Here is a 15403-nt window from a genome sequence, read left to right as displayed (position 1 = left end):
CGCACAGGCCCTGGCATCGCTCTGTTCTTGCCAGTGAAACAGGCAGGACTACGCTCTTACGCTCCCATTTCGGTATTATTTGCAGTTCGTTATTTACAGAGAGTGTGACTGGAAGCCGTGATGAAGGTGCCATGAGGTGACAGGGCGGTGCCACCCGCGGCGCAGGCCCGGCCAGCGGTGCAGGGCAACACCGGCCCGCTCAGAAGGGGGCGCGGGCGGCGCCGTGGCCGCACCACCCGCGGTCCCTTCACCGCCGGCGGATATTTACTGCTCGTGTATTCACTTGCTGCCGTGCCCCGGCCCCGCCGGCCGACAGGAGCCCGCTCCCCGCTCCGCTGGCTGCCCCCTACCGCCGCCCCGCCGAGCGAAGCCCCGGGAGCCGCGGCACGGCCGGCGCCGCCGCTTTTCCTGCGCTACGGAGTTTCCGTAGCCGTGTCCTCCGCTGCCCCCGCGCGGCGCCCCCGGTTGCCAAGCGCGTTTCTATGAGCCGCCTATAAACAACATGGCGGCGGCGGCCCCTCTTCCTGCCCGCGGTCTGTAGGTGGCGCGGTGGCTGAGGGGGCGCAGCGGCGGCGGGGCCCGGCCGCGCCGGCCGCCTGCGCTGCTCCGCGTCCCGCGCTCCCCCTCCTTGCCGGGGCCGCGGCGGGGGCGGCAGGGCTGCGCTCCGCCCCACCCCACCCCACCCGCCGCGCCGTGCGGGGGCGTGCGAGCGCCCGGCGGCAGCCCGGCTGCTGCATTGCCGCGGCGGCCCGCAGCGGAGCGGAGAGCGGCGGCGGCTCCTCGGGGCGGCTCGGGGGCGGCGGGAGGGAGGAGTAGAGGGCGCGGGGGCTCGAGTACCGGCGGGAGCTGCGGGGCGGCCGGGAGCGGGGCCATGTCGCTGCAGAGCCCGCCGGCGGCCGCGGCTGCCGCTGACCTGCCCCCCGGCCCCGGCGCGGGGCTCCCGGCGGGCGCAGAGCTGAAGCAGGGCAGCGCGGCGCCCCCGTCAGCCGAGGAGGGCGGCGAGGAGGAGGAGGAAGACGGGGAGAAAGACACGGAGCGAGAGAAACTGCCGCCCATCCCGTCGGCATCCAGCGCGGCTGCTGCCGGGGTAGGTGTCCTGCGGCCGCCGGTGGGGCCGGGCGACCCGCCAGCGCCCGGCCGGTGCCGCCCGGCGGCGGGGAGCCGCACCGGCTTTGCGGACCGCGCTGCCGTTTGCTGTGTTTGCCGCTTCATTGGGGGGGGGGGGGGGGGGGGCGCACCGTGTTCGTTTTCGTTCATGTCCTTTTCCCTTGAGAGGCTTTCATTCAGGTTTTTTTTAAAATAACAAGTGCATCTGTAAGCAGTGACATAATGAAGCTATAAATTCTTCCGTCTACTTATAGTTCTTTAACATTTCTCACCGGTCTGCGCCTCGGGGTTAGTCATGACTGAGGCTTTGCAGCGCCGAGCGCTCGTTGGGGGTTGTCGGGGGCGGGGGGGGGGTGTCGGCTCGTAGCAAGCCTGGCAGCAGCAGAGCCAGCTGGGAGGTACTTGTGTATTTTTAACTTTTTCTTACGAGATCTTTTCCGGTTTTTACTTTGCGTTGAAGCAAAGATGACAGAACGTTGCAAGAATCGATGGATGACTTAACACGGGTAAAAAATCTGTGGGAAGGATATTTGCCAGAATAATTTAATTTCAGAAACCTTGTGAGATTTTTAATTCTACTGAAGTTATGATCTCCTTTGTGCTGACCATACATTATTATGAAACATAAAATTTTCCTGGCATGAGTTGGGTACTTACATAGCTCAGCGTTAAAGCTTGCAGTGAGTTATTTCAGTCCAACAACAGAGCAAAAATTTCACCAATCCCGTAGTAAGTAATACGGTTATGAGGTTTTGATTCAACGGTTCTGATACGTAACTGACTTGCTAGAAATTATTTTACATAATTTGAATTTAAAAGATTGAGCATCTGATGTTTGACTGTCGTGAAATAATTGTAACATTAAATGAAGTAATGCAGGCAGACTACAAACTCCCATGTGCAATTCCAAAAGACTTTAAGCTTTGCAATTCTGTCAGAGTGTGGAAGAAGGTGTGTGTTCTTGTGATACGGATTTGGTGGGAGAGGTCTGTACGGACAAGTGCCCAGGAGTTCTTTTTACCTTTGGAAATCCCTATTTCAGACTTTGAATGGCAAATGCTAGCCCCTTAGAATAAAAATACAAGTGCTGCTCTGAAGTTTGTCGGGCTTAGCTCAGCTAATGAAAAAGGTGCGCAACTGGGCAGCCATGCGGAATTCCCACCGCCTTGGAGCTGGATGTGCATTGTGTACTCCTGAACCGTTGCCCACAGGCCTGAGTTGGCTAAGTTGACCTGCTACAGATCTGGCTAGGTGTGACTGCTTATCAAATGCCTGTGGGATTTTGAATTTACAAAGAGCTGCATGTGGGTTTTAATGTTATGTTACAGACAGTGAGTTTTGTGGACAGATGTAATGGACAGTTCCATAGCCCTGGATTTCTCTGTAACAGAATACAGAGAGAATGCAGGTATGCTTTTGTGAGGACCTTTATGAGTTTCTGTAAAGAAGATATCAAACCATTGGTCTGCTAAGCCCTAGTTGTGACCAGCCTACCAGGGCTTTGTGAAGTATGTTATGAGATTCATCATACGTAGCAATGCAAGTTCCTGTATTAAAAGTTCTGATTGAACACCAAAAAATGAACATTACTTCATCAAATTCTCTCAAACACTTTTTAAAGAGAGAAGTGTGTTCTCAGCTTCCTCATTAAGCTAGGGAAGTTTGTAATACGGTGTGATGACAAAAGGGAGAACTTGCTGTCTCTTAAAAAAATACCTTTGCTTATTCTTGGGGGGTTTGCCATTAAAAATTACCTTCCTTTAAAAATACATGCCTGATACAAATACAGTGATATTCCAGATAACCTTAATTTTTGTATGCTCCCTGCCTATTATTTTTAATTTTATAGCCACCATATGATGACTATGGTGATATAGGTACTATACCTTGTTTCTGTATGAAGTGAGACTCAGATATCCATGTCTCAGAACATCTCCCCAGATTTTGTGTAATTGACATTTTCTCCAGCGCTTTAAAGATGCACCACAGATGTCTGCAACCAATGTGGCAAAGGTGAAGGTGACATGAAGGTGTGACACACCCTTTAAACAGTTTCCATTTTCCACAATAGCTGTGTAAAAGGTCAGAATTTTAGTAAGTCAGTAGATAACCATGGTATCCTTTTTCTCCTCTAGTGCTGAAAGATGTCTCATCTGCAGTTTAAACTGGTTGCAAGTTGGAATAAAGGGATGGTGTGACCATTGCTGTTGTCATTCATATCCTGGCTTTTCCTAGCCAAGGGCTGTGTGGAGTTGTGGAAGAATGGTTACTTTTTTTTTTTTTCCCTTGTATTTCTGAGGAAAGTTGTGGAGATTAAATTAGTCCATGAATAAATTGACAAGGCACTGCAAGGAGTTCAGGGCCAAATGGTGATTAGAAATAATGCATAAGGGGTGATGGTTTGGAGGTCAGTGTTCAAATTCTAAAAAGAAGCTTGTGGGAAGCTAAATAACTTACCCCCTAGTAAGCAGGAACGAGTAGAGGCTTCTGTAATGCAAAACCAGTCCTATGTTATGGCTTTCAAGATAGGAATGGAAGGGAAAAGCCTACTTCTTGCGTAGGCTGTTTTATTGACAGCTGCCTTTAGGTAATCTGAGTATCTTCCATGTCTTCTTGCAAAGGCAAGAAAACCTTTTACTCCTTACTGGCCTTTGCTTGCCACATACACATGGGTCTTGAATGAGTTATGTTAGGGGTAAAGAGTAGGATTTTCAAGAAGTGAAGCATGTGCTCTTTGCAAACAGTTTGACTTTCACCATCTAATTTAACTTCAGAAATGAAAACCATAGATCTGTGAAGCATAATGCTAGTACCTTTCCAGTCTTATGGAGAACTTAATGCTTTGGAGAACTTCCATGAAGAAGCCAGCAGAGCAGAGTTGTCAGTTATTAATATGCTCCTCTTAAAAAAGAAGGATTAAAGATTACTTTGATCCACTTGCTCCCTCTAAGCATACTCATTCTTGTATGTAGGGTTTCAGTTTTCTGATGGCAGTATGTGTGTAGGCTCTTAGGCTCTAGAGGCTTGCTGACCTCCTACAAATTTTTCTAAGTATGACATGGTGCTGTACATTTGTCCTAGATTACTCTCCCAGGAGATGTCAGAGATCCTCATTAATAAGTATGCAGTTTCCCAATATTCTCTAGGGATTTCCATTAAAGCCTTTGTCCATACGTTTGTTTAATATTGTTGGAACTGCACTTGGAGCAGGATGATGGAGTTAAATAGCACGTGCGTTTTTTATTCTGAGAGTGTCATTAAGAAGAACATTTTAAAATAACTGTTCAACTGTACTGTTTCAGCGGTGTGGCTGGAGTGAAACCTAGAAAGCTGAGTCAATCAAAAAGGCTGTCACAGTAGTCTGTTTCATAAAAGCTTATCTTCTCAATTATCTGTGATAACTATTCTCTATTAATAGAGACTATTCCAAGCTCCAAAGGTTTTCTACCTAGAGCACACATTTTGTGACACAGCAGATTAACCTCAGATCTGGATTTGTTTAAAAGCCTGTTTTTCAGTTGATCATGTCTTGGCATGTTTGTTCAGGACCTGGTTTTCGCCAGTCATGTGCCAGGTGATTTTTAAGAAGCATCTTAGTGATATTTCAAAGGTGATAGAAAAAAAGAAAAAGGTAATGTGAAAATTCCAATGGTAACTACATTTTATTTTTGATTGTTTGTTGCATACCAGCAATTGGGAGCTAGAAATTGAAACTTTTAAAACCAGAAGGCTTGCTGATTGTGTAATTTGCTGAGTTTATAAGCCATGGGAAAATGGATGTTTGTGCCATAGTTATTTAGAATTCCTGACAGTGCACCAGCTTGCATATACTGTGGCATGGCAAGTTTATGGGCTGTGTTACAACCCTCCTGGTGGTATTTCAGGATGTTGTGGTGTAACTGAAGTGCTTTCCTCAGAACTCTGGCTGCATGTCTTAGTCCAAATTTACTACTCTTAAGGGGAAAAGGGAAATGTATGGGTTTAAAAAAATTGATGGGATATTATGTTAATTATTCTAGAATTTTTATTCTTGTTTGGGGAATTACAGTTTTGATTTGCATGAAAACATTTTTTTCTAACTGGGAGCATAGATACTAGATATCAAGCAAATGAATCTGTAGGTTAGTGTGAGGCTGAAAATTACGATGTGCAGGGAGAGTGTGTATGTTTTCTGAAGTTGATCTACTTTGTCTGGTTTCAACTGATGACTTGGAGCTGAGATGGAAATTAAAAATCTCCATCATGCAACTTCTGTCCTCTTGGGCAAGCTGCTTAACTCATCTATGCTTTGCAGGTTGTCCAGAGTAAATAACTGTATCTACTAGCACTCCACATCAAACAGACTGACTGGAGCAATCCTTTGGAAGTCTGTTGTGTGATTTCACTTCTGTTCACTGTTAAAACACATTAGCACTCAACACTTCTTAGCAAAGGCTTATGCAGACAGACTCCTTGGTGGCAGCACATACAGGTACTCCAGCAGGTTTTTTTAACACAGTGTTAACAAATGTTTGTTGGCTATCCTTTCTTCACCAGGAGCAAATGCTGATGATTCTGAATCATTAGGGGCTTTTACCCAGGTAGCCACTGTTGAAAATGTATTAACATAGAATTTTTGGTCCCACATTTCAAGTCTTGGGAAATTTGTCTAAACTACTGCAGTATATTAGGGTTATTTGGAAAAAGGACTATGTGGCACTCATCTGTTTAAACTGAGCTGGATGTAGTGAGGAATATAAAAGCAGTTAGAAATCAGGATATGGACAGTTAGAATATTGTTGAAAGCATTCTAATCTTACTGTGTTTTTCTCGCAGTAATCCAAGGATATCTTCATACCCTGAAAATTAATACCTGAGTTTCTGAATGTAATGGAAAGGAATTTTATGGTATCTCCCCTGAATCAATTTGAAATAAACTTGCAGAATCATTATTTATGTCTTACTTGGGTATTACCACTCTGATTTCAAGATAAAAGGTATTTAAGTACTCTGTGTAATACCTCATAAGTAAGATTACACTTGCAGTAATGTATTAGCCCTTTATAGCTTGCTGTCATCTTAATTACAGGGGTTGGAGAGAGGAGCCAAAAATCAGTTTTCTACTTTCAGCAATTTCATCACAACTATCAACCAAAAGAAAGAAGGCATCGGAAACAGAAATTCACCTACGCAACTTGTTATACCCAACATCAAAAATGGTAAGAGAATAAAAGCCCTGTGTTACTTAGTTACCAATTTAAGAAGGTGCTCGGTGTTCTGCCAGTATTTGTATTGTGGTAGTGCCAGAAAATCTAGAAACCTAGATTTCATTAAATTATGCTATGCTGTACATTGTACAGGCAGTGACATACATGATAATCCATCCTCTGCAGAGGTTAAGTCAACAGAGACGAGTTGGATAAGAAAAACAAATGGTCTTGGAGAATGAAATAATAATCTGAAGTTTTAAAGGAAGTTACAGATTCAGTAGTCCATCTGCAGATACTGTTTGTCTAATTGCAGTCAGATGGCAGCTTCTCTAGAAATTGTGTCAGAACTTTGTGGAGAAAATGTTTCTATCTCCATCTGAAGGATGACAAGCATAGTGCTTTTAAAGGAGACAGATGCTGAGAGTTGCTGGGTTTTTTGAGTGAAGATGAAGGCCAGTGATGACGCGCAATAAAATTCACAGACAAAGATTGGTCAGTTCTGAAGAGCTTTAAAGGTGAGAGGAAAGGTGGTTGTGGTATGTTAAGGTAAAGATAGGGAAAAGATAGAAAGTGGACTTGTGTATTCAGTATGGTAGGCTAGAATTGTGAAGCCTGATGAGATGGTTCATCACAGACCTGAAATTTTTATTAGATTGTTGGGCTAGGATATGGAATTTTCATAATTTGGGACTTCTGATAAAAGGCTGTTCAAACATTTGTCAGGTTTGTATTGATCTTGCCTATGAGCAGTTCCCTCTCAGCCTTATTCTGTGATTCAGTAAGTCTTTATAGCACTCAATGAATTTAAAGCTAGGAAGAAAGAGACTGTATTAAATAAGAGATCTCAGTAGGGTGAGTTTGAAACAAAACTGCTGACAGGTATTGTCAGTCTTAAATTTGTGTAGAGAAAGATGGCTTATACCTTGCAGGATTGGATTCTTACTAAAATAATCTTTGTATCCTTGCAAGCTATTCTGCAAAAGTAAAAGTCACTCTCAGTGATGTTCACTCTCATGTGCCTCAGTTCTTGCTGCACATGATACTGTCCCAGTAGTAATTACTGCCTCATAAGTGCTTAGTGGTTAATTTTCACCACATTAAGGCATGGCAGTATTTATTACAGTCAAGGATATATTCTTGAAATAGAGCTCAATGTGTAAAATTCAGCAGATATTCTAGTAGTTTCAGGATAACCAACCTATGTAAAACCAGATAATTTTTACTAACAGTCCAAGGTGCACTCAAAATTTTTTGAGGAAGTAGAAGTATTCTATGAAAAAAATCATCAAAAAAAATATCAAAATAATCATTGAAACAAACTTCTCATTTAAAAAGGCTTCTTTTGCTATTCTAGAATTCAGGAATGAGGCTGGTTTTGTGGGTTTTCTTTATCTATACACATATTCAGAGAAATAGCATGTGTGTGTATGTGTGCTTATACTGGTAATACTTCAGGCCTGAGTTCAAAGACTGCTGTTGAAAAACAGAAGCATGGAAGAGGTAATGCTGGTAAATACAGCATGAGAGCTAGGGTGATGTTTGCTATGTAGCTACCACAGAGATTAAATTTATATAACAAGTCTTCTAATGCAACAATGATCTAGTATGAAATCTAGATATGAACTAGATTGTTCTAGTTCTTCTATAATGTTACAAATATAGGTAAGATTTGTTTGCTTTACCTACTTCGAAAATTTTTATCTGCTAGTAGCCATGTTGGTCATAACTGCTGTTCTAAATTCATTCACACTAAATTTCCTTGTACTAGTCAATTCTGCTTCGTATCAATGAGATTTTCTTCCTCAAAGTTTTTGATCATTCCCTAAGCAGTCATGCATTGCTGAGTCTTTGTTTGATGTAACTGGGCAAACAGCCAGAAATGATTGCTTTTTCTTGTCTTGTAATAATGTGTTATTGCTGCTTATCAACTCAATGCATAAAGTTTCAAGTTTCTCCTCAATGGAACTCAAGTGAGAGATCTTAATTAATATTTTTAAATGTCAGATGAACAAATACATCTATTTACAAATAAACTTGAATTATGGCAAAACATACTGAAGTTGACAGTATTTATTAAACATGTTATTAAACCCCAGTTTTAGTATATCTAATTTAACCTACATATATTTCAAAGAAAACTGCATCACTGACAGGGTGCAAGTTACCAGCTTAGCACCTGCAGCCTCAATTTACTGAAATGAGAAACAGCTTCTGTCAGCAGCTGTCTCTTCTACAGATGTGGAGAGAATATTTTCCTCATTTCAGTGTATTCAGCTGGTTATAATTCAATGTTTAATCCATTTCAAACTGAGAAGACAGAATGAGAGCTAAATGAAAGTGACTTGTCTTTCTCAGAGTATAAAAATAAGACATAGTCTTAGTTTCTTTTAGGTCAGGCCATCTTGCTTTCAGAGAATGATGTGCAATAGCAGAGCACTTGCCTGGCAGCATTGTTTGGCACCTTGGCTTGAGTTGAATTGATTTAATATGTATGTGTCCACTTTGGTTTTTTTTAATTACTGCTCTTCTCTTTCAATAGCTTTAAATTTCAGCCCTGAGAGTGGGCAAGATTCCATATCTGTAATCAATGCCATACTTGGGGAGCAGGGGGCTTGAGGGCAGCTCTGATCTATTATCATCTGGTGAGTGGTGGCTGAGTTAAGTCACAATGACAGCGTCTCTGTCATTAGCATGAGTGTAAAGAATCTGCCTTTGGGTTTTGGGGATTTTGTTAGCATTTGTTTCCCTGCTGTGACAAATGGAGTAGGCAGCTGAATAGTGATACTACTTTGATGTTTAGTTAATTTTAAAAAACAACTCTTGGAAAAGGCCTAGAGGGCTCCTGGAAAATTCATACAGGGTTTTGGTTTAATATGTTTGACTTCTGAGGACACTTTCTTTATATAGTGTCTTTTATCCCAAACATGTCATAATTTATATAGATGCTTCTAAAAACATGCAGTATACATCAGACTAAAAAAGCATTTTAAGGATATTTGAGAAGACACTGTCAGTAAAATGGATGTTCGTGTGTACTGCATTGGAATAATTTTTTTTCATTATTTTGGTGTGTTTACCTTGGCCAGCTGCCAGACACCCACCCAGCTGCTCTATCACACTGCCTCTCCTCAACAGGACACGGAAAGAAAAATGAGATGAAAAAGCTCATGGGTTGAGGTAAAGGCAAGGTGTCCACTTTCCAGTTACCATCACAGGCAAAACAGACTTGGCTTGAGGATATTAATTTATTGCCCATTTAAAAAAAACCAAAACCTAACACCTTTCCCCTGCCCCCCTTCTTCCCAGGCTCAACTTTGCTTCCTTGTTGCCCACCCTTGGACTTCTGTCCCCCAGGCGGTGCAGGGGGTGAGGAGTGAGGGTGGTAGGCCACTCACAACATTTGTCTCTGGTATTCCTTCCTCCTGGTGCTGTTACCCTGCTCCAGCACAGGGTCTCTCCCACCAGATGCAGTCTTTCACAAATTTCTCCAACATCGGTCCTTCCTGTGAGTTGCAGTTCTTCACGAACTGCTCCGACGTGGCCCGTGCCGCAGGGTGCAGCCCTTCAGGAAGGGGCTGCTCCAGCATGGGTCCCCCACAGGCCCCAGTTCCTGCTAGCAGCCTGTGTGGGCACGGGCTCGCCACGGGCCACAGGGTGGGTATCTGCTCCGCCGTGGGCTGCAGGGGGGCAATCTGCTTCACCGTGGGCTTCTCCGTGGGCCGCCAGGGAATCTCTGCTCCGGTGCCTGGAGCACCTCCTCCACCTTCTCCACTGACCTTAGGGCCTGCAGGGTGGTTTCTCCCTCTCTCCCCCCTTTCTTTATTTAAAAATCTCTCTCAGCCGCTATGCGGTTTTTTACCCTTTCTTAAACATATCATCACAGAAGTGCTGTCTTGGCTTTGGCCAGTGGTGGGTCTGTTTCGGAGCTGGCTGTGCCTGACACAGAGGCAGCCCCATCTCATCTCACAGAGGCCACCCCAGCAGCCACCCCTGCTGCAGAGCCTTGCCACGTAAACACAGCTCAACACTCTGGAACCAGGGAGAAAGTAAGGAGCAGAATAGGAAGGCCTTGTTAAAGCACTACTATCTGTACTTAGAATAGGCAGCCAAATTTATTGAAAAGAAATGTTTAAAGATGCTGCTGTTTCAGCTGTAATTCTCTGCAAGACAGAAAACTTGCATTTTTCATTTAATTTATTGGTGAGATTCTTTTAGGAGGCTATAGATGATCCACAGCCAGCTTTTAGCTAAAAATTATGTATCATAGTGTAGAAAAATTGAATGAAGACTTGTCCTTGTATGTCAGAAAACAGTTGGACTTTGGTGTGGTTGTGCTTGAGATTTTTATTGGGTAAAGGGAATATCAGTGTTACAGTTTGTATATTACGGAATTTACATCATATGCTGTAAATACAATAATGGGCAACACTACTATTTATGGCTAATAGCTACCAGTCATGGACTGCTCAGTTTCTCTTTCAAACAGCAAATAGAACAGGATCGTTCTGTGTAATTGTAATTCCATGACATCCTGTGATTTTTTTTTTTTTTTTTTTTTTTTTGTAATTATGTTCTAACTTGCTTAGCTTGAGTTCCTTATAGGTTCAGGTAGATGTGATGTTCAGAATAGGCACTTTGTTTATGCATCTGACTTCAGAAGGCACTTGGCTTAATGTTCAGAAGGTTGAGCATCTACAGCTACAATAAATTTAATGAAAATACTGCAGCACTCATTTCTTGTGTGGTGTGAATAATGCTGTGTGTATACCATTGTGTGATACAATACCAGCGTGACTTACGTAAGTACAGTGGTTTGCTATTTTCCCTAAGAATGAGTTGGAACACAGGTCACCAGGTTGGGGTTTTTTTGGTTGGATGGGCTTTTTGGGTGTTGTTTTTTTGGGTGTGTTTGCCAGCAGCATGTCAGCAGTTCAGTTGTGAGAATCTGTCTTGTTTTTTCCTTTGTTTCTGTAATAGGCAATCATTTGTTTGCAACTTGGTCCAGAAGCTCGTTTATAAAATGGTAGCAACTGCCTTCTTTCAGAAGGTGTTAGATAGGAGACGGGCTGGCCAGTTTTCTCACTCAACTGGCAGGAGGCAGCACTTCATTCACAAAGACATAGTTATGAACTCAGGATACAGGTTTTTGTTTCTAGGGTTTTATTTCCCTTTAATTAGTTGAAGTTTCCATCATGTCTGGGATGAGCATGTGGTAAGAAAAGTACTGGGATGAATAGGGGTTTAAAGATGTAGAATCAACCAGTGTGACTTTCCTTTTTTATTTTTCCCCCTAGGTCCTACATACCCGTATTTCACGAGCTAAATGTTTATGTATATTGTATATGATTACATTATGTTTATTGTTCTTTGCATTTTTTTAAGTGAGGGACCTACCACCTATTTGTCTCGATGTACGACAAAAGCAGCGCATCTCTATAGATACACTACCCCAAGAACTGAAAGCACCAATTCCTCCTGAACCTTCCCTTCCCATCCGAACCAAAACAGTGAAAGATTTTCAGTAAGTTACACTGAGGTTTCTAAAAGTGTACTTTCTTTCTTTGGACTTTTTTCATTTTGTCCTAATTCATACATCTCAAATAAGGAAACAGTTCAGTAAGACTGACAAGTAGTTAGTCTGGTTGTGATGGTGGGATCGATAACTTTGTTACTGTGAAAATGATCAAAATACTTTCTCTAGCTTGAAGTGATGTTCTGTTCAAGAAATGGCAAAGCTTGTACTTCAGAGTTAGAAATTCAGCTTCTGACATTCAGTGGATGTTTAGTCTGGGGGGAAAAAAATGCATGGCTTATTGTAGGCTGGAAAATCCCTTTCAATCTTAGCTATTTTGTTTGTATTGCCAATTATGGGGTGTCCTGTCCATTGAAGTATTGGGCATTCTCAGTCTTGTGTGCACACCAGACACTTACATGTGTAACATCATGTTTGAGGACCTGGAGTGGTGATTATGTGGACTACACTATTTCTGACTTCGTCCAAAAGTGCCTTTCTTCATGCATTATGTTAGAGAGTGTTGATTTTCAATATTAGTTTTATGGCAAAAACTTACTACTTTTTTCATGTATCCTTGCTGCTTATGTGACCAAAATTTTAAGCAGTGTAAGTGTAAGCTATTCTAGCACTTCTGAAAGGCACGATGCTTTAAGTTTGTCTAAGTAAAAGTAAAAGCTAAGATCAGAGTCTGCGTAGTCAGTATTTATGTTGCTGCCCCATAAAACTGATTTTCACATCAATTCTACTTCTAGATAAGTGTGTTGTGTTCCACTTCTGTTTTTGCAGATCAGTACAGACCCTTAATCAGAACTGTATCTGCATTAGATTTCTTCCAGCACTGTTATGATACTCGGCACACAATGCTTGATTGACTTAGCTAGGCTAGCAGAAGTCCCCAGGGAAACCACCTGAATTGTTTTTAAGTAGTATAGCCCATTTCCTTGATGTCAGGTCTGCATCACAGAGTTTTGCCGGCTTTACTTTGTTCACTGTAGGGACAAGGCAATAGGGAATATTTTTCCTCTACTTAACATAGCTATGGTCCTCAGAATTGTGATATTGGCACTGCTATTTGAGGAAGTGGTATAATTTTGTGGGAAAACTAATGATATAAGGCTGTTATATACCCCCTAAACTGGGGGACTCTGCCTGCAATACGTGAACATATATTGGCATAGTATTTCTGTAGTGTGGATGTGTTCTTAGGGGGGTATTACTAATTCATTGGAAGCATGGGGTGGGGTTTTTTTGTTTTTTTCAGCCTTAGCACCTACAGAGCGGCATTATGCTGCTGTAATACCCTGAAGTGTTTTACAATAGGGTAATCTCGGTCAGGAAATAGGGAAAAGTATTCCTAGGAAGAAGCCTGATTCTTCTGTTTCTCAAACAGATGGGGGGGAAAAAAAATCACAGTTGCTCCAAGTCATGTGAGCATGTACTCTTCATTGCTCTTTTCTGTATTTGAAATTTTTGGCGTTCAGTAAGGACAAGGAATGCTTTTTGATTAATCAGTGTGTGTATTTGGTGGAAAAGGAAATGTATAAAAAAGAATTGGACAAGAGGTGATCCTTTGTTGGTATTCAGGTGATCTGAAGAGCTGAAATCTTTTCCATATTCAGATTTTTGTATCTATTGATTGCTCTGCCTACTTAAGTAATTATAAAGATTTTTTATTCTTTCAAGTATAGTATAAAAAAAAGTCATTAGCATTTTCAGTATGTCTTACTGATAACGTCTTAAAAATAGCTAGTGCAGAGAAATTATCTGGGGTGGTGCGAACTGGGATTTGTATCACCAGCATTGTAGATAACCAAAATAAAATTCTGCTTCAGAGGTTGGTTGGTTTTTTTGTTGTTTGTTTTCAGTGTGTGATATTATACAAAATTTCATATACAGTTACTTGCTTTAAGGTCCAAGGACTTTAAATATAAATCCAAAGTTTTGTTGTCCCCTTAAAGAAAGTGTACAGTCACATACAAAGTTTGTTTTATTTGAAAAAATTGAAAAGAAATAAAACCTTTTACAAATGATAATGAGTTTTATGACTTTAGGAGCCTGCATACTTAAATAAACTACTCTCAGAAATCTTATTATGTCAGTGTATCTTCAGCATAATTCTGTTCTGCTAATTATTTGTCTTAACATACCGAACTGTGACACCATGAATTAACATTTTGGATAAAAGACATTGTTCAGGTATATCAAACACAAACTATGCTTTTGTTCTCTTGTAATACTATGATCTTTAAATGTCAAGGAAGATGTTAGAAAGATACTGGTATTATACTTGCCTGTCTTCTAAGTGTGCTTAGTGAGGAAAGCTTAGAGTTACAGTGCAGTCTAAGGCCTAAGTGTCTGGGAAAACTGAACCCTTATATTACCAATATTTTAATATATTCTTTCTAGGGATGATGTGGAAAAGGCTAAGTCATCAGGAGATTGGAAGGCTGTACATGATTTCTATTCTACAACATTTGATTCTTTCCTGGAGATAAATGCTGCATTTAAGGTAGAAAATAATTCATAATACTCTTTAGTACTTAGAGTGCTTTGTTTCTTCAAAGTGTTTACAAAAACATCGGTTAAAGGCTTGCAGCTAGTTACTCAAGGCCACTAAGATCATTTTGTCATGATCTTGCCTGCTTTTGGTGGACCATCTGTTATTGCATGGATTTATTGATTCCAGTTTCAGCAACTGTATTTCACATGTCTGTGGAGCTTTAAAATTCCAGTATGTAGTTCGTTCTGTGACACTATGGCTGTGTAGATACTTTCCACACAAGGTACAGTTTAAAAACAGCTTATGCAGCTAATACAGAGGCCCAGGCAAATCTGGAAGCAGAAATTCCCTGTGCCTAAAACCGAAGTGGGATATGGGCTTAAGCAGTATAGCTGTTCTTGTGTTGTGATGACATACTCAGTTTTCCTTGGGAAAGATCGTATTTGTGCATAAAAACTTTCTGAATTCATGCTAAAATTAGTATTTCCTGACTGTTACAGAGCAAAATGTGCTCAGGATGTTTAATATGGATAGTAGAGCTTGAACCTAGACAAAATAACCTGTGACTTTGAGTTACTTGACAAATACCAAATGCTTATGGTTTTGTTGCTCTTGTTTGATGATGGATCAACAACAAAGATGAAAAATGAAAAATCAATGTAATTCATTATTTGAAATCCTCTTACATTTTTAAAATGGAGCAATAAGGTAATGGAGTTACATGAATATTGCCAATGTTAAGTATTATTATTGTTTAGCTTAATCTTTCACATATTAGTAAAAGCAACTTAGATTCTTATGTTTTCATAAGGAAAATAAGTAGTTATATCTGTATGTTTTGTTTAAACTTGCTGTTAAACTTTTATTTTTCAAAGATAGCTAAAATATTCAAAACATTCCAAAACCAAAATGCTTCATGTATTGTCTAACTTTACAGAAAGATACCAATGCACCATTTAATACCATTGAGGACTCTGGAATCAATGCAAAATTTGTGAATGTTGTCTATGATGCCTTATTAAATACTGTAAGTAGAAGAAAAGAATTCATGTTTTAAAATATTGTAACAATTATTTCAGTAAAGAAGTATGC

The 15403-nt window shown here is 41.2% G+C and overlaps 1 protein-coding gene across 1 annotated transcript in view; it reads left to right on the top strand.

Annotated features, from left to right (window-relative positions):
• The first annotated feature begins 555 nt into the window (after window positions 1-555).
• Window positions 556-15403, top strand: part of HECTD2 (HECT domain E3 ubiquitin protein ligase 2) — a 40778-nt gene continuing 25930 nt past the window's right edge. Inside the window, exons 1-5 of the mRNA XM_056352394.1 lie at window positions 556-1087; window positions 6176-6305; window positions 11679-11817; window positions 14218-14320; window positions 15249-15338. Coding sequence (XP_056208369.1) covers window positions 872-1087; window positions 6176-6305; window positions 11679-11817; window positions 14218-14320; window positions 15249-15338 — 678 coding nt within the window. The 5' untranslated portion in view covers window positions 556-871. The remainder of the gene's footprint in view (window positions 1088-6175; window positions 6306-11678; window positions 11818-14217; window positions 14321-15248; window positions 15339-15403) is intronic.

Source organism: Falco biarmicus, chromosome 9 (assembly GCF_023638135.1).
Source record: "Falco biarmicus isolate bFalBia1 chromosome 9, bFalBia1.pri, whole genome shotgun sequence".
NCBI lineage: Eukaryota > Metazoa > Chordata > Aves > Falconiformes > Falconidae > Falco > Falco biarmicus.
This window is presented reverse-complemented; position numbering and strand designations above follow the sequence as displayed.